This window comes from Aythya fuligula, chromosome 8 (assembly GCF_009819795.1).
Source record: "Aythya fuligula isolate bAytFul2 chromosome 8, bAytFul2.pri, whole genome shotgun sequence".
Classification (NCBI taxonomy): domain Eukaryota; kingdom Metazoa; phylum Chordata; class Aves; order Anseriformes; family Anatidae; genus Aythya; species Aythya fuligula.
Window position 1 is genome coordinate 314389 of NC_045566.1, and position 18560 is coordinate 332948.

General features: G+C 43.3%; 2 protein-coding genes across 2 annotated transcripts in view; one reads left to right on the forward strand and one right to left on the reverse strand.

Annotated features, from left to right (window-relative positions):
• ERICH3 (glutamate rich 3) overlaps window positions 1–12492 on the forward strand; it is a 35087-nt gene extending 22595 nt beyond the window's left edge. The window contains exons 12-15 of the mRNA XM_032192210.1: window positions 1871–2086; window positions 3441–3944; window positions 9221–11046; window positions 11575–12492. Coding sequence (XP_032048101.1) covers window positions 1871–2086; window positions 3441–3944; window positions 9221–11046; window positions 11575–11646 — 2618 coding nt within the window. The 3' untranslated portion in view covers window positions 11647–12492. The remainder of the gene's footprint in view (window positions 1–1870; window positions 2087–3440; window positions 3945–9220; window positions 11047–11574) is intronic.
• A 3361-nt stretch (window positions 12493–15853) lies between these two features.
• LOC116492190 (serine/threonine-protein kinase TNNI3K) overlaps window positions 15854–18560 on the reverse strand; it is a 58386-nt gene continuing 55679 nt past the window's right edge. The window contains exon 25 of the mRNA XM_032192742.1: window positions 15854–16012. Coding sequence (XP_032048633.1) covers window positions 15936–16012 — 77 coding nt within the window. The 3' untranslated portion in view covers window positions 15854–15935. The remainder of the gene's footprint in view (window positions 16013–18560) is intronic.

An 18560-nucleotide genomic window follows, 5' to 3' on the forward strand; every position in this document is an offset into this window, starting at 1 on the left:
TCTTCCCCTTCTCCATCACACAGCCCCAAGCACCGTGTACCTGCCAACCACCACTAACCTCCAGCTTCCTCACTCTTCTGAACATTCGTTCCCTCTGTCCCTGGCTTCCCAGCTCACCCTTCTTGCCTCCTCTGCTCTGACCCTGCTGTGATGATCATCCTTTCGCTTTACCTAGCACTCCCATTGACAGCTGTACCTGGCTGACCTTGCCCCTTTTGATTGAGTTGCACCTGGTTTCTATTGACAGAGATTTAAAAACAAAGACCAGAGAAAGGCTTCCCTTGCTCTAAATTTGCCCAAGGGATGTTTCATTTGGTGGACAAAGATGATATTTGTGGTATAAAAATAATGAAAATAATTGAAAATAATGGTATAAAAATGATGTGTAGCAGCTCAAACTTCATGCTGAGAATGTGGCATTTCCCAGTGCCACCTCAGGCCAGTCTCATCATCAGTTTGTGTACACCTCTGCCTGCCCCTAAAGGAAGAGACAGCTAGCTCTGCCTGTTCTTTCACTCACTCCTTGTTAAAATGCCTTTTTCAGAGTAAGTGTTACTCAGAGAAGATTTTCATTTTTATTTCCTAATCCTATATTTTACTTTCATAATTCTGCAGTGCTACTGCACAGCTTCCTTGTTAGTCCTTGTGGATGTGCTTTTGTGATTAATCAAGCCTTTTTCCTTCCAGGGTGGTAGGCATCTTTCTGACAGTTACCTAAAGAGGCCTTGTTTCCAACAATGCAGTTGGAAACTCAATTGATTTTTAATACAGAAAATAAATATAATTATTCCCTTAATCTGTGTTGTCTGGGTAATTGTTTATTTGCTAAATTGCTTCTGCATCAGATAATCGTCATTTCTGCCCATGGCATTCTGTCACTTCAGGACTTTAAAAGCATTGATGGAAAGAAAAAAGAAGTGAGCAATTATGGTGAAAGGTGAGAAATAATGGCCAAGAGGGACAGCTGGTGTGTCAGCAGTGACAATTTTCCATCACGATGTAGGTGTGTTGCTTCTCTGCAGCATGTGCAGTGAGCTAGTGGTAGCGGTGGAATTACTGAATTTTAAATGGAAATCATGGACATCACTATTCTTTCTGGTGACTGGGATTTAAAATAGTGCACTCCTGGCTGGAAAGGAAAGGATGCTTTAATGCATATGCATGAAGACAGCTTTTACCTCTAGAGCTGAGCAAAGTTATCTATCTTATGTGTCAGGCTAGTAGCCTAGAAAGAAATCCAGACCCTGTTAATGTAAAGATAGTAATTCTGCTGTAAGCGTCATTTGTACTAGGATTTCATCTGGGAACTAAATGAGCAAATTAGAATAGTGTGATAGCAGAATGTTCCTCTGCAGCACCCTTTGCCTGGATTTAATTAATTAACTCAGTTTGTAAGGCAATTTTTTGCTAATTAGCTGTGTCATTTATCTTACTTTGTTCCACCATATATTATCTTTCTACACTTTTTTCTATTGCTTCTATTTTTTTCTCATTGCAATGAGTTTTTCTGCTGTAATAAGAGAGTGTCTTGCATTTTATTTTTGAGTTTGCCTGTTAATTCTTGTAGTCCTCTCAATGGATAACTTTTTTTTTTTATTTATTTTGTTTTTAATGTATTAATCGTACTTTGTCCATCATTCAGTAGCTTTATTGCATTTGTGCTACTCTATCTATGAAGAATGTGATGCTTTTTTACAATAATGTGCTCTTACTATTCCCGTCTGTGGTTTTAGATTCTCTCATGACTTTTACGAGTGAACAAATGAAAAGGGAAAAGGAAATTAATGAAGTTAACCTTTGTCTGCTGAAAAAGAACTTTAGTAGTTGTGAATTCCATTTCCTGTCTCACAGTATGATTCTTTTATTTTAGACTATGATGAAGATTTTGAAGCAGAAGTTAATGAAGAAGGACAGACTAGTGATCAAAGAAATGGAATGTCAAAGTCATCCCCAGATGATGAAGAACATAATTTAGACTATGAAAAGGAGAGTGAAAACTCATCACAGAAGGCACTGCAGGCCTCTGTCAGTGAGAGAGATGAAAGTGATGGATATTCTGACAGTGACTTGGAGGATGACAAACAAGGTTAGTATTTTTATAATGAGGCTTAGAGAAGTTGACCTGATGCATGTTTTATATGTTGTGCATGTCCAGTATTGTATGTTGAGTCTGCATAGAAAAGATCATGTAGTGCCTACTGAACTGATAAAAAATAGCTATCTTACCTGTGTTCTTATCAGTTCCACTAACTGTCACAGAAAAAAAGCTAACCCTATGGGGCAATGTAAGCATGTGCCAGCTCACAGTAGACATGACTGAACTGTTTAGTTGCATAAATTGAGATAGTGCCAGCCAGCACTGTTAGAGATTAGTAGCTCTAAATCCTTGGGACAGGTAAGCACTTAATGGTAAACAATATCCTTGAAGCTATGACCACTTACACTTCCTGAGGATGTGCACTTTTATCTCAGAAGTCACTGGGAAACCTGACAAAACACCCTGCATTTCAGAACTGCTGTCTTTTAATGACATAAATTCTGAATAAACTTCAGTTTTATACTCTGCTAGATCTCTGGCTCTGCTTCCCCACTGTGTTTTCCCACCACTGTAAATCACTGGAGTCAACGGTGGTCCCTTGTACTTAGTAGGCCTAAATAGCTTTTTGTTCCTTGACTTTGACTAATCTCTTCTTGAATCCATATGAACTTTGGACACTGGCAATGTCCATTAGAGTGATAATCTCTACTGTTTGGTTAAATGTTACTGAAGAATTATCACTGCTTTTTTTTTTGTTTCCTGCAAATTTTCCATTTATGAATTTCAAATGATGCTCCATGTATGTATTATTAAAGGATACAGTGAGCTTCATTTCCTATTCAACTTGATTGTTTTACATCTGATTTTGGATATCTTTATGATATTCACTGAGATAATATACCATCTTTGAAGGTCTTCAAGAAACATGTAGATTTAGAAAGTAGTAGCATGGTTTAGTGGTGGGCTTTAGTACTAGGTTAAAGGTTGGACTATATGATCTTAGAGGTCTTTTCCAACCTGAATTGATTCTATGATTCCATAGCAGGAGTGCACTGAAGGACTGCTGCTATTGTTGAAATCTTTTATCAAGCAGAGCTCAAGAAACTATTCTAAAACTCATCTTAGCCATATTTACAGGGGCTTTTTAAAGTGTATTTTTTGTGACAGATGGAGCTACTGAGGCTCATTTCCATTATCGTAAAAAAATATATGTTAAATGGCTTTGATTTTAACACTGATACATTTGGGCAATGCTCTCCTATTACTGTTACTGGAATTTTGTCACAGTATCTTCAGATGGTTTAATACAGAGGTTGATATCAGACGAGTATCTGTCTGTGGCCAATGAATACAAATGTCTTAGTGATAGATACTAAAATAAAATTGTGTTTTCTATTTCTAGATAGGAGGTCTGCACATTCTCTCTCATCCACCAGTGCTCAGTATAGCAGTGGAGATGACTCTGATGTTCAAAAGATGATAGAAAATGTTAAGGGCAAAGAGGAGTATGATATCAAAAAGGCATCTGATAACACAGCACATGCACAATACAGAAGTGAGAATGGGGAAAATAAACTGTTCAAAACAGAGGACAACCAGGAAACTTTTACACTGGAAAAGGAAGCCATACATGAAGCAGAAAAGACAAAAGTGCAAGACCTACCAGCAGGGGAAGATACTGAAATTTTTCATGAAAACATAACGTCAATACAGCATCAAAGTCCTGAAGTTAATTGGGAACTCAGACAGGCTGGGACAGTAGAAAGTAACATAAAGGAAGGTGGGGAGAAGAATGCAAGTAACAAGAGGGACAGTGGGGAGAAAGACGTTCTAGTGCCTTTGGAAAATAATATGATGGAACTGGAGAATAGAAATGAAGAATTTCCTCAAAGTGACGAAGGAAGTGGTGAGTACAGTCCCCCTGCAGAACTGTGATGTGATCTGTGAATGCAACTGTAGCTGTATTTGCCTTTATCCTAAGTCACGGTGCAGCAAGGGGAATGCAGTTGCTGGACTATTTTCAAGCTACCGAAATACTCTATATTTCTGTGAGCTAAATAACCAGAATGTAACCTCATTTTTTTTTTTTTTTTCGCTTGTTTCTTTTCTAGTGTTTCCAGTGTAAGGCTTTGGCTATTCTTTTTTTTTTTTTTTTTTTTTTTACTTCACAAGTTAGGTTTCACATATCATGATATTACTATAAAATCCAAAAATAATTCATTGCTTATACGAGAATCAGTGTGCCAGACTGGGGAATTTTCTTTATAATGTGGAAATCACAGAACGGTAGGGGTTGGAAGGGACCTCGAAAGATCATCGGGTCCAACCCCCCTGCCACAGCAGGTTCCTCAGAGCAGGCTGCCCAGGTAGGTGTTCAGACAGGCCTTGAATATCTCCAGAGAAGGAGACTCCACAACCTCCCTAGGCAGCCTGTTCCAATGCTCTGTCACCCTCACCGTGAAGAAGTTCTTTTGCATATCAGTGTGGAGCTTCCTGTGCTCTAACTTGCAGCAATTGCCCCAAATGCTAGATTCAAAAAGAACACCAAAAAAATGCTATGTGAATCATGGTGCAGCAGATGAGGATCAAAACTACATCAGTAGTTCCATAGTTGTTTTGCTTCACTCTGTCATGGATTTGTTGGCAAGGAGCAGATCTGTTAGTTGTGTGACACCTCAATTTTCTGATAAAATGGGCATCTTGTGGTTTCAACTTTACCTTTATAGATAACGGGCACGTAAAAGACGGTTAGCCATATAAACAATGTCTGCATTATTATATTTGAGGAAGGGGAAAAATATAAGCCCTTGCTTTACAGTGTCATTTAGGTTATGGAAGAAAATTCCTGGATGTTGTTAAATCAGGCAGTATAACAGAATGGTCACCTGCACTGGTGTTTACATAAAGAAGGAGAGGCACAAGCCATAGCAGATTAAATTTCTAATTGTCTTTCTCCACGCTCCATTAGCAGTGGAATGTATAATGCTTTTCTTTTGTTTCGAGTTTTTTTGTTCTGTTTCTATTGCTTTCTGTTCACTGCAATGCATAGATCTAAGACAGCTATGTGTGGAATAAACTCTTCAAACGCTGAAGCTTAATGCTTGACAAATCTGTTGCTGCTGGGTTACTTTGACTGTCTCGTGCATTGCTTTTGCTTTGTTATGCATTCAGAATTGAGTCGGTAAAGACATTAGCATACTAATCATTGAATAATGCTGAAGTCTTCAAAGATGTTTGCTTCTAGAACCCCTCTCTTCACTTGCATGAAAGGAACTTGAATGTAAGCAGCTTCACCACTAGACTCAGATGAGTTGAGTAAGGACCGGTGAAGAAGAAAGAACTCTGAAAACATACAGAACAGGAAATTACATGGTAATACAAAAGCAAAGAGAGATCAAATGAATGTGTAAAGGATAGTAATTTCAGGCTGAGTTAGCATAAAACGATAACATTGTTCTTAGCATAAATTCTTATATGTTTACATTCAGTGCACTTGGTTTTATGGCTCTAGGTTTCAACAGAGTCCCTCTATCAAGTATAGATAGAATGTCCAAATGTTACACGGTAGCAGCATTTACATATGTAGATATATATAAACAGCATTCTTAGCCAAGCCCTGTATCATCTCTGCTGCCAGAAGACTACCAGAGATTCAGGGGTAGACCAGATCAAGTAGGGGAGAGGAAGAAAAAGAAAAATTGTTGAATCATAAAAAATACAGATAGGAGTTTGCAATCCTAAACTGAAGAAGGCTTTTTCCGTGTCCACATAAGAGTTGTATAGGTGAATTTTATAGCAAATAAGGAATTGCCGAGAAGCTTTGTCTAGAGAAATAAAGGAAAAAAATAATCCCCTTTTTTGAGATATAATTAGCATGTTGAAAGATACATTGTGGGGTAACAAACCTCACGTGGGAATCTTAGCTTCTTCTAGGCACTTAGTACAGTGGCAAACATGATAAAGATTCAAATTGCAAAATTTAAGGATGTTTATAGTTAACAATATGCCATGTGATTCCAACTTCCACTACTCCAGCCCTCCAAAACGCTGAGGGCTAAGAGCCTGCAGAGACACCAGGAGAGCTGAAAGCACTCAGTCCTCTGCTGTGTCAAAACTCGTTCTCAGTCCATTCTTGGGCTTCTGTTTTTTTCACATGAACTTCTCCATGAGGCTGGTCATTCTCATTAGCTTTCCAGCATCTGTTTGCATGAGATTGATAGGACACTGTTTCTGTTTCTGTTTTGCCCTGATGAGACCAATTGTGCTCTGCTCCTGACAGGGTTTCTCCAAAACAATTCTGTCATTAACAGTGCAGAAATAAATTATCGCAGTAATTCATGTATGCTGAAGGAAGCAAGTGGTGCAAAATGCTCCACTAGAGTGAGTCTGTGCAAATCATAAACAGTGGCATGACACGATCTCTCAGAAGTATGGAAATACCTGGGTTGGGTTCCTGCTGTGCATCTTCTGATCTTGCTGTGCTCTATGTGACAAGGAGATATTGCTGAGCCCATGAGAGAATTCCTGTGATCAGTATTTCTCATCCTTCCCTGGGCTCTGTGTTTTGATAGACTGTCAGTTTCTCTTTTGTCAAGTATTACATAGACAGAAAACTGGAAAGAATTTGAACTTCCAAGTAGTCAGACTTCAGGCCCATAACCAGGTCAAAGCAAAACAATGTGCACAACAGCTAGCAAAGAATTTGGTATTTCATTGAGTCTGAAGGAAGTGTTGCCTGGACATCAGCCTGAGCCAGCAAAGGGACGTCCTGGAGTGGAAAGCTTCTTATCTTCTCTTCAGCATTGGAACAGCAGAATGAATCAAACAGGCTGTGTGCTATTGCTCAGAAACCTTTGTCAGGATCTTGGGTCCCAGGAGCAACCTTGTCAGTGATCTCCTGTGAACTTCCCTGACCATCTTTCATGGTTCCTTGCTACGCAGATCTTAGTAATTCGGGTAGTTGCAATGTCAAAGCAGTAGTGAAGCCATCAATACGTTTTAGGACCTGTGGTGCAGGCAAAAAGGCCTTAATGCCGAGCAAGTTCTTTATGTAACATCAACTGAAATGGTCTTTTAAAAATTTTCTCATGCTTCTCTTCAGAGCTGTGTGGGTGCAGGGTTCTCATTGGGAAGGATAGTTGTAAGCAGGAAGTGGGAGAAACCACAGGAGGAAGGAGAAGAAAAAATAAAAATAAAATAAAAAAAAGAAGAAAAGTAACATATGTGGCCAAATAAAAAGAATCAACAGTGTACAAAACAAACAAAAACAAACAAAAAAAAACACAACCTCATAGGAAAAAAGTGAGAGATCACAGGGTGTGCACTGGCAGGGGAGAAGCAAGGACTTGGGAAGAGAATAATGCAAGTTTGTGGCAAGGAAGACTGTGGGAACAAGACCTCTCCCACTCCATGTGGAACTCTTCATTGATTCTGAAGCAGCAGACAGATTAAATTCCAAATACACAGGTACATGTGTAAAAAAAAAACAGGTGCTTTTTCTCCAGTCTCAGAAGAACTGATAACTGTTTTTCTTAATATATTGATGGAGGGAACATTCAGTTAAATGTAATTACACGTGGCTTGAATACATGACACCTAGAAGACACAGCGATTCACGGAAGACCTCTACAAGTAAATGTGTTGAGGCAAGACAGTATTTCCATGGGTTAAATATATTCTTAAATAGGGACAGATGCATCCTCCAGAGCAGATTCTGGAAGGCTATTTGTCGCTTCATGGCAGAGGTGGGTGGACAATTTGAATGAGACTAGCTGCTAGGTCAGTCAGTCTTATTGTACTTACTTCTAAGCAACCAATTCTTTTCTAGCAGACCTCCTAGTAGCAGAAGTGTAAATTTACAGGGCAGGAAACTAGTAGTACATGTAAGCAATACACCTGGTGCAAGGTGCTTTTGCAGGAAGGCATGACTTCTCATATTGCAACATGTAATATGGAGTTATTAATTTTGAAGTGTGGTCTACTGGTCAGGTGATGCATGGTCTGGTGGGAGGAATCAGCTTTCTGTGCTCTCTTCTCTCCTTTCATGGTCTCCATTCTCTCTCAGTAAAATTTCTTCTCAGCCTGTCCTTTATTCCGCTCCCTTACTGTCTGCAGCTGCTTGAGCTGCCTTGTGCACCTTCTGTGCTCCTTTGCAGCTGACCTACCTAGTGAGTGGTCACATCCAGCCCTGAAGGGCAGGAAGGGATGGGGGCAGCGGGGAGTAAGTAAGGCCAGTGGAAGGGTTGTGGGAAACCAGACATGGGCTCCACTCTTCTGCTGGCAGAGATGAGAGACAAATATTGTCCTCTTGGCCTGTTGGTCACCTGGAGTCCTCTTTGGCTGCTGTTCCAGAGATGGGGTTTTGTTGCATGGGTACATGCCCAAGCAGACAGCAAAAAGCAATGATTTTGGAGTACAGCAGTAGTGCAGGAGCATCAAATAAGTCAAACCGCGTGAGATGATTTGGGGCAAGAGAGCCTTTGCCCAGTTTGCAAAAGGGTAGCTTGGGAAGGACATTGCTCCTTGCTCTCTTCACTGGCACAAAACCTCCCATTTTCTAAATAAGAACCTGCTGTGTTTGTGCAAAACAAGGGTACAGCAATGCAGCCTGCTGGAGGTGCCTGCCCAGGGACAGGCCCTGGAGCACCAAATTCAGTGAGGAACATTGCTGGTAAATTCTCAGGGTGTAGGAAAAGGCCCTGTATTATTCCCCAGGTATAATTACAGAATGCATGGGAAGCATTACTCTGCATGAACAGCTGTGTGTTCTTCTTCCCATGTATGCATATTTTATATGAGCAGTTTACCACCTATTTCTGAATTTTGAGTGTTATTGTCAAGCTTGCAGCTATTTTGTGTACACACAAGCTCTCTGCAAGGCAGGTGGGCTGGGGGGGAGAGAGAGAAAGGAGTAGGAAAGGGCAGGCAGAACTTTCAGAACTGAAAGCCAGTCATGCATCGACATTTTTGCCTAAATTTATCATGGCAGATGCCAGAATGGCAGCACCAGAAACCTAGTCAGAGCTCAGGTGCATGGTAAGAAGCAGCATGACAAGTCTCTTTCTTGCCACCATGCTGATGTCCCTTCATTGCTTGCGAGAAATAATGTTTTTAACCCTGTAAACCAGCCTTAACATTAACTCAGCTCTCAGTAAAACCAATGTTTCAATTGTGTCTTACTAGCACCAGATGGAGCTTTCTTGGCAGAAGGAACAAGAGCACCTGATGTGCAGAAGGCAGCAGAACAAGAGGCACGAGGAAAGCAGGTGGCAGGGCAGAGACAAGCACTGGTGGAGGAAGGCCGTGTAGCTGAGGAGGGAGATTCTCACGCTGACGGGGCAAGACGGGGAGCGGCCCGGGCAGGAGATGTGCTGCCCAAGGGAGAGGTGGTGGCCGTGGTGCCAACAGCGGGTCAGCTGGCTGTGGAAAGAGTAGCACCTGCAGGGGGGGCCACGGCAGAAGGAGATGCCAAGGAAAAGGAGACAGGGAAGGGAGTGCCTGGAGCAGAAGTGGTAGCTGGGGGGCAGAAAGCTGTGACGAGGGTGATGGAGAGCGTGGGAGCACTGCAGGAGCCAGGGAGCAAGGGAGAGGAATCAGCAGGAGTGGGGGGGCTGGCACGCAGGGAGGCAGACGGGGCAGTGTCTGGGTGTGGTGAGGGAGCTGGGGAGCTCTCTGGAGGCGGGGAGGCCATGGAGAAGGCCTCTGGGGTGGAGAAGGCAGTGGGGGTGGCAGAGCCCCTATTGAAGGAGGCAGTGAGTGACACCATGTCTGAGGCAGAGGAGGCTGCGGAGGAGGGACGTTTTGCAGGGAAGGGCATTGTGGAGGATGCTGTATGTGAGGGAGAGGAGGCTGTGGAGGATGCAAACTTGGCAGAAGAAGAGATTACGGGAGTGGCTGGCCTTGAAGGAGCGGAGGCTGTAGAGGAAGCTATTTCTGAAGGGGAGGAGGCTGTGGAGAAACGTGTGGCTCTCAGGGAAACATTAGGGGATACCGAAGTTTGCACAGGCAGGGAAGAACTAAAGCCAAATGAGTTCACCCAACTGAAAGCTTCAGGGGAAGAGAAGGCAGAGATGAAGGATGCTGCCATAGGAATAGCAACGTCTGAGACTGACAGACCACCAGAAGTGGAAGAGAGATCTCTCCCAAGAGCAGAGGAGGTGGTGGAGGAGTCTGTGGATGCACGCAAGGGTCCAGTGTTACAAGCAGCATCTGGATTAGGGGCTCTGGTGGAGGCTGGAAGGGATCCTGCAAGTGAAGGGTCATCTTTGTTGGAGCAGACAGCAACAGCAGAAGATGAGGAGGGTTCAGCAGAAGCACTTTTGCTTGAAAACCCATCTTTGGGCAGCAAAGCAAAGGCAGATGGAGTAATGGAAGAAAATCTTGATGGGCCAGTGATGGGACTATCTGCAGAGATAGATGGAGCTGAGATAGGAGGTGGAGGAGTCATGGGAGGAGTGGCAGGTCCATGGGAGCTGGAAGCTGCAGAGCAGGGATTGAGGGAGTGTGCTACAGGTCAGGATGGGGTGGTGCTGGGAGCGGGGAGAACTCCTGGTGAGGAGGTGGTGGAGGAACCAGCACTGCCCTCAGAGGGGCTGTGTGAGAGCAGAGCTGGGGAGGCAGCTGGCACTGCAGTGAGGAAGGCAGAGAACGGGGGGGGACCGGAGCCGGTGGGGGGAGCGGTGGGGCTGGAGGTGGCGGTGGCTGGGGACGGCTGGATGGGTGATGGGGTGGGGGCATGGGAGAGGGGGACAAGAGCAGGGGCAGGGGGACAGAGCAGGATGGGGGTGGCAGTGGCAGAGGGGCCAGCAGTCCAGGGAGAGACGGTGCAGGCGGGAGCACATATCGAAGGGAAAGAGTCTGGCTTCAGTGAAAGTGCCCAGAAAGGAAAGGCTGAGGGTGTTTCAGAAGACACACAGGGTGACTCCGGCGCTCAGGAGCAGAGGAAGGAAAGTCCCATGCGAGGAAGCCCAGATGCGGGAGCTGCTGCCACGGATGGGAGCTGCTGTGAGGTGAGTCCTGCCTGGGTCTGCTGCTGGCATGTTCCTTTTCACATCCCCAGGCTCGTGGCTGCTGGGAGCAGTGTTGGGAGCAGAGGATGTCTTACATTTTCACTGCTGCTTTCTTATGCTCCCCTTAAGAATCTGCCACTGATAGCTGTGGTACAGGATGGCAAATCCTTCTGCATGGCAGCTTCTGTGTGCTTACCTGTTCCTGAAGCCCTGTTGCATGTACCTTCACCATGGTGCTAAAGCTTGCAGCCCCATGTCTTCTCGGCCCTCCAGCCATGCCCAGTGCCCTGTGTTCCTGGCTCTCAGCAGCACCACTCCTGCTCCCAGTGCTGCTGGTGGTGTGGAGCGGCCTCAGTGTCACCACTGCTGCTGTTACTGCCCGTGAGCTCTGTGCTGCACACCAGTAGCAGCAGCAGGCTTCTCTGGTTGCTCTGGCATCTAGCTGCACGAAGTGTCTTACAGTGGTATCTCTGTACCTCAGTTTAGCCTATTTTCTGTAAAGCTAACATTTTTCTCATCATTTCCTAGGATGCTGTAAACCTGGATGCAGCTGTTGTGCCCTCCATAGGGCCCCAGGACAAGGAAGAAACTGTCCTCTGAGCTTTTTCTGCAGCTTCTTCAGTGCTGTTTTCTGCAACATTTACACATCTACTAGATTTGTGCCCTTCAGGATACTCACTCCTTCATTTTACTTTGCGAGTACAACTGTCTGTCACATTCTCCTACAGCAGCTTCTCAGTGTGCAGCAGACAGCTCAAATTATCAAGTGTATGCCAGCCCGGGGAACAGCACTCCTTTGTAGTTATGAAGACCTAAATCACAAGGATTGTTCCACAGCTGCCACGCTTGCTATTTCCAAAATCCAGAAAAATATTGCAGTGGGGAACTTCCCATCCTCCCCAGACACCCCTTGCCTTTGCTACCTGATATGAGTGACAGCTAAGGATAGGTGCTCTGTGTGTGTTACTGTAGGACTACAAATGTACATCTGAGTGTATGTGCTTGATTGTATCTCCTCTCTGTGCATTTTTATGTGAGTTATTTGGCTTTTTAAACTGTAAACTCTTTCCTGTGAGATGAGGTTGCGTCTTCATTGGTGTGTGCAGGACACTTGAGCACGTCGGTCGTTTGATCTGGTGCGGGGCATCGGGGTGTTGCCGCAGGAGTGGGAAGCGGCCCCGTCTCGGCGGGTGCTGTGCGCAGGGGTGGCTGCTGTGGAGCACTCACCATGCAGAGCCAGGCTTGGTGCTGACCACACTTCAGTGTGTTCTCAGAACTTTGAAAAGATGTTGGGAAATGTTAAATCAGAGCAGTTGTAACTCATTTACAATGTAAATGAGGAAAGCCTGAGCCTTTTGCTTTCACTGGTGTTACGTGTAACTCCACTGGCCCATGCAGTCTGTGGTGGAACTGCTGCTGGGCCTGTGGCAGCATGTGGTTCAGAATAAGGACATTTCAACCCTAGGTTGGCTGTGGGTCTCTGCTGCCCATCCCCTTTTCAGCTCCCCCACCTCTGGAGGGACCCTGAGGTCCGGCCTGCCATGCGCAGGGGCGGTAAGCATAGCGGCATGTAGCTGTAGCTGGGTTTTCAGATCAGGAAAGGAACTGAAACAAGCAGGATTTTGACATGTTTGTTACCCTAAATTATTTAAGATCAATACACATTTAAATACATACAAATTTAAATGCAATCAATTCATTTTTGTTTCCTCCTGTACTAAAGACGGTTACATTTGTATTTTTAATCTGGATACCAGGAAGTATTTTGAAAGAAGAAAGCAGACAAAGAAGACTCATAGCTTTACTGTCATCAGCAGCTTAAACAAAGCATTGCATTAAGTGATCCTTTGTGGTGCAGTGGAAATGTTTATTCTGTGCAAGATAGGCAATATTTGCTTACAAAGCATGTGTTCGACTTTTGAGAACTCAGCAATGCTCCTTTCCTTTTAACCAGGGAGTGTCCATAAAATCAGTATTGGCTTATTCTCTGGACCAAGACATTTCCAGTGTTGCTCAGCATAAAAAACTACAGTAAATAAAAAACCTGTGTTTACATACTCTACAGTTGAATACACCTGGTATACAAAGTGTTTGGAATTCAAATTAATGCTAATGACCTCCAGAGTTGTTTTTTTTCTCTACACATTTGCACATACGCATATTTACTTGAGTCTATTAAAAACAAACAAACAAACAAGAAAAAAACATGATGTATCAGTCTGTGTAGTTCATTGAATTTTTGCAAATGATTAAATTGTAAGAATAATACTTGGCAATCAAGTAGGGCCTTGTCTTCAGTAGTTATCTCTGCTTTCTAACTGAATGACTAAGTAATGTTGGGTTGAGTGTTTGTGCTACTAAAACTGGATCATACAGTTTTGTATGAAAAGCAAATGGATGTGGCTTGTGGACAGGACCAGACAAAAGTGTTTTACGAATGCACATGCATACACACAGGTTGCTCAAGTGTTAGGGGTGGACAAAGGCGAGAGGCAAGGATTTGCCTCAGCAGTGATTCCCTGGAAGATTCAGGATTACAGCTAAGGCTGTACTCAGGCAAGTCACGAACCAAACAACTGGCTTGTTTGACATTTATCTGCTTTACTGAGCACAGGATGAAAATGGGAAAGGTAAGAGATTTGTGTGTCGTAGGTAAGTGCCAGAGTGATCAGCAAAGCATCTCAAAATGCTGTTAAATACTCATCTCTGCCAAAAAAAGGGCACAGGGAATGGGAACGGGGTCCCCATTGCAGCACTGACTGCGTTGTGGCAAGGGAGCCCCGTGTGGCTCTGCCCGAGGCAGGGATCCCCCCAACGTCAGCTCTGGGGCAGTGTCCCTGCCCCAGCGCGTCCTTGTCCTTTCTGTGGCTGCTGAGTGGCAGCAGGCGAGGCAGTGGCAGGACCCGTGCCCCACAGTGTTGTGCAGGGGACTCCTCCTGGAGCAGCTTATTGTCAGATTGCCAGCCTCCAGTCTCTGCTCCTGGCACTTCAGCCATGAGAGCACGAGAGCGTGTTTGTTTGTTTGTTTTTTCTCCTTATGGGTAGAATCTTCCTTTAAAGATATCTGACATTCAGAGCACTCTGGAGACGATTAAGCGGGGGTGTGAGTTTGCAGTAGCAGATATAACTAAATCCAATCCAACATTTTAGAAAAGATGGCAAGAGTTGGTCACTAAGAAGCACCTGAACTCCCAAGACACTCCTTGGCTGCAGAAGATCTGGGTCATCAGGGAAATCCCAAAAGAGTAAGGCAGCAGTGACTGTAAGGGACAGGAAAACTGATAATACATAATTTAAAATACTTCAATATTTATAAATGGTTCTTGTGTGTATGATTTTAACAATTAGGGAAATGAGTCCTGTGGTTAGGAACATGCTGGCTCTCAGAGCTTCTTGTATTGCTCTAAAAAAACACCACACTCCCAATACTCTGGTTTTACAGACTGATAGAAAATTTTTCCCTAGGTGAAACAAAACAAATGGGAAAAAGACCTGTAAACCTCACTAAGTGAAACCTTCCCCATTTTTATTGCTTCAGGATTATGAAACTAACAGCATGCAAGACATGAGTCAGCAGAGCCTATTACTAATTTATAGAGCATGTCTGTCACACTGCACAATGCCTTATCACAGAGCTCAGTTCAGACACTGTAGTCATAAGAATACAACATCCTGAATAATATCCACAGAGCAACATGCAGTAATCATGAACCCACATTTCTACCCACCTGACAGTTGTGTATTCAAATGCAATTAAGGAATAATATTATAGCAGTGTTGCTTGCAGCAAAAATTTACTATTTTCAAAACAGATTCCAGAAAAATAACAGCATAATTTTAACTGTGTAATTGCTTCTAGAAGAAGGGTTCATGTTGTCTTGCCCTTTCTATTTTTTTTTTTTTTTAAACTTCCAGTGAGAAATCTGTTGCAAACCCGGTCTCGGCAGGCACACTCAGCACACACTAGTTGGCACTTTGCCTTGGAACTGCTTTGAGTGAAAAATGTAGCTCTGTTCTGCTTTAGGATTATCACACTTGTGGCACAATGATTTTACCTGTCTGCAGTAACATAGGTGGTTTGGGATTTGATTTGCATGTTACCCTGCTGGTGAAAAGTTTCTTTTGAAGTTCCCATGTGGCTTTTTTGTTACCAAATGACTGAACTAGAGCATGTACTTTTTAAGAAAAAAAATAATAAAAAAAATAAAGGAACTCAAACCAAAACAAGGAAGCAAATGAGAAGACAGAAATGTCTGGAAGAGTACAGTTATGATGGCTACCCAAGTACCCCATTATTCTCAGAGAGCAGGAAAGCAACTGCAGATCAGGGCTCAGAAAAGATGTAGTGGGGCTGCTGTGCCAGCAAGCTGTGTGAGCCTGAGGTACTGAGAATGCAGGGCAAGGTGTTTCTGTGATGGTGGGGAGCTCACAAAAGAGACAATCTTGTTCAGGATCTGGGAGCTGGAGCTTGGCCTGGCATGGTGGCAGGAAGGACAAGCTGTTTCTCGCAGTGGCGAGGTGGGCTGGGGCTCCGGGGCAGCTGGTGGTCAGGGGATGTGGACCCAGGTAACAACAACTTGCAGCAGAGCTTTAAACTTTAACAGACACACCTTTACTGTCACCTCTTCATATTTTTAATGCTCAGGCTGGAAGTGCAGGCATTCACTTTGTATAAGGGTAGATGCACACCACCAAAAGAAAAAGCCCCCTCAAGATAAGCAGAAAAAGATGCTAGCACATAACATGAGAGGGACATTCATTGTCAGCAAATAAAGGGTTCAGTTTGGGTACCATCAATATAGCACGCGATGCTTGGGAGTTAGGCTGGTATGGTAAGAACAGTTGTTGCTGGTTTTTGGTGACTTTCTGCAGTAAGGCGGTCCATGCTGTCAGCTGCTTTCTTCAAAGCTACCGCTGCTGCTGCAGGAATGAAATCTCATGGTACTCATGGGATCCGACACGTAACCTGCAAGATGCAGAGGGAAGTTCATGTGCGTCCTGACACAGCAGCGATTCTCCCCTACTTACCCCTGCAGTGACAATGTCAACAAAATAATGTGCGTACCATTTTGAGATAAATAGGCACTGATCACACATACCTTTTTGCTGTCTGCAAGTCACCATTCAATATCATCTACCAAGGAGAAATTTAAATGGGAAGTAAACAGACTCAATCATTCATTGAATGCATGCAACATAGTCAAACACAAAGAAGCTTTGGTGACCAACATAAAAGAAATACATAAAATCTGACATAAAATCTCAGTGTTTTAAAGACATTTGGCATTAAAATATATATATATTTTTGTCCTTTCAATTAGAACTTAGGCGAGCTCAAAATCAGCATTCTGACAAGTGTTTTTAAAATATTTTAACTTGTTTAATTCTTGACACTACAAAATGGACATCAACTGCTCTTGACAGTGCTGTGTTTTCAATGAGCTTTCCAATAATAAGAATCCATTTCTCTCTTTACACTGTCGTTGGCAGCTGCTCCCACTCTCCTTGTTTTACTGTACTAACATAAAAATAAACCCTATGTAGTCATCTCAAATTTCCTGATAACAATGCATCATACAGAGCCTTTCAGATGCTCAGGGAACAAAAAAACCTAGTGCACAAAAACTTTCTGGGGTGTAGGGATTGGGAGAGAATTAGAAAACATTGCTCATGCTCCTCCGTGCCAAATTCCTACTGCCAAACAGAAATTATACACAGCTGCATAAAATTAAGGCTCTGGTAACTAAAATTGCAGTGACCATTATATCCCCAAGCTGTACTCCATAACCAACTTTGGTTTATCTTCTGATCATGGCGTGCTGTGTTTTGAAAGCTGCATGACAAAGTGTATCTTTAAGGAAATCTTACTCATGTTCTAAATATGCAATCTTAAGCCCGTGATTGTTGTCATGCATGCTAGATGTGCCCTGGATGTTGGGAGGTGAAGGAGGCACGTGCCTTCATTGAACCATTGAAGTTAAAGCCATCATGCTTCAGAAAGTGTTGGTCTGTGATGGGGCACATAACAAGAGCATGACGTACTTTTAATGACATCTCTGGTCATGGTGACAACACTTTGCACTCTGATGAGATTCTCCGGTCATGCTGGGTTGAAGACTGTCCACATGCGCCACCATCAGTTTCTTTGACTTTACTGCTTCCACACAATGGGGAACATTTGCTTTCTTAAATGCTTTCATGTCTCCAACCCCCCCAAACACAACCTGTACTTTTTTTTTTTTTTTTTTTTTTTTTTTTTTTTTTCTTGCTGTGCCTGTGAGTTTTGTACCACCCAGGAACAAGCTTACTGGGTTGCTTGGTTTGCCTTACTCCCACGGGTTTCTTCTTGTCTGCCCTGTGTTCAGGGAATGCATGCATTTCCTTGTGCTGCAGCAAAGCTGCTGTGCTGCAAGCCTTGCCAAGACCATCTTTGCTGTTGGGAAACCTTGGTGGCTGTTGCTGCAATGTCAGTAGCTTGTCTGCCTGTGTCTGAGTGCTGCAATGAGCAAGGATAAGCAGAGTTAAGGTTAAACTTTCTGTTTATGATAATCTTAAACTTTAGAGGATATACAGTTTTCTTTGGCCATTGTGTATCTATCTCATGTGATTTTTCTCCTTTCAATGTACTTTTTAACTCACAATTTGTGACACTTCCCACAAAGAGCAGGTCCTTTGCTTTCACTAAAGAGGTCATGGGTGTGTTTATTTGTAAAATTCCTGTTTTCAAATGCATTCAATAAAGAAAATTGTTCACTTTGACAAGGGCTCTTGCAGGAATGGGAACAGGGTGCTTTTAGGGCTTTTACTAAAAAAGAAAAAGAGTGAAGGAATTATTTATTGCTTACAGACTGCAAGTGCAAATGAAGATAATGGAAAACATTATGCAAAAAGCAAATGAAAAGAAAGAAGATCAAAATGGAGATGAGTAAGGAGAGACAACAGTGAAACTGGTTTATGTGCCTTAAATAAAGAGTGCAAATATTTGCAATCATTAGACCAAGCACTCTAATAAAAAAAGTATCAGGGCTTTCTGTTTTCTGGCGTGCTGCTCTGCATTGCAATGGCTTGATTACTCTACCAGGATCTTGGAAGGCTAGGGTGCAGCCTGAGAGAGTAGTGACTGGGATGCAGAGTGTTATGGAGGTCCTCCAGAGCAGCTGGTTTTGGTGCTTTGTGACAGAGGATGGTGATTCTGATGGTCCTCAAGACACTTATCCTGGAGACACCACAGGACTCAACTTTGAGCTGCATAAGCCTGATGAAATGAAGTATACAGCATGGAGTTTTCCAGTCCTGTTGTGTCTATCAGCCAGGATCCTGAACAGGTTCAAGGACAGGAATATTTAAAAATAAATCTTGAGGTTTTGTGAGTGGAGTCTGAAATCCCACCTTAATTCCACAGTTAAAATGAAGCCATGGACAGTCTCTTTTCTGACCAGCCCATATTCCCTTTTGTCCTTTTCTAGTGCAGACTTGAGAGGCCCTCTCCAGTCCTTCCTGGATGGTCTTACTCT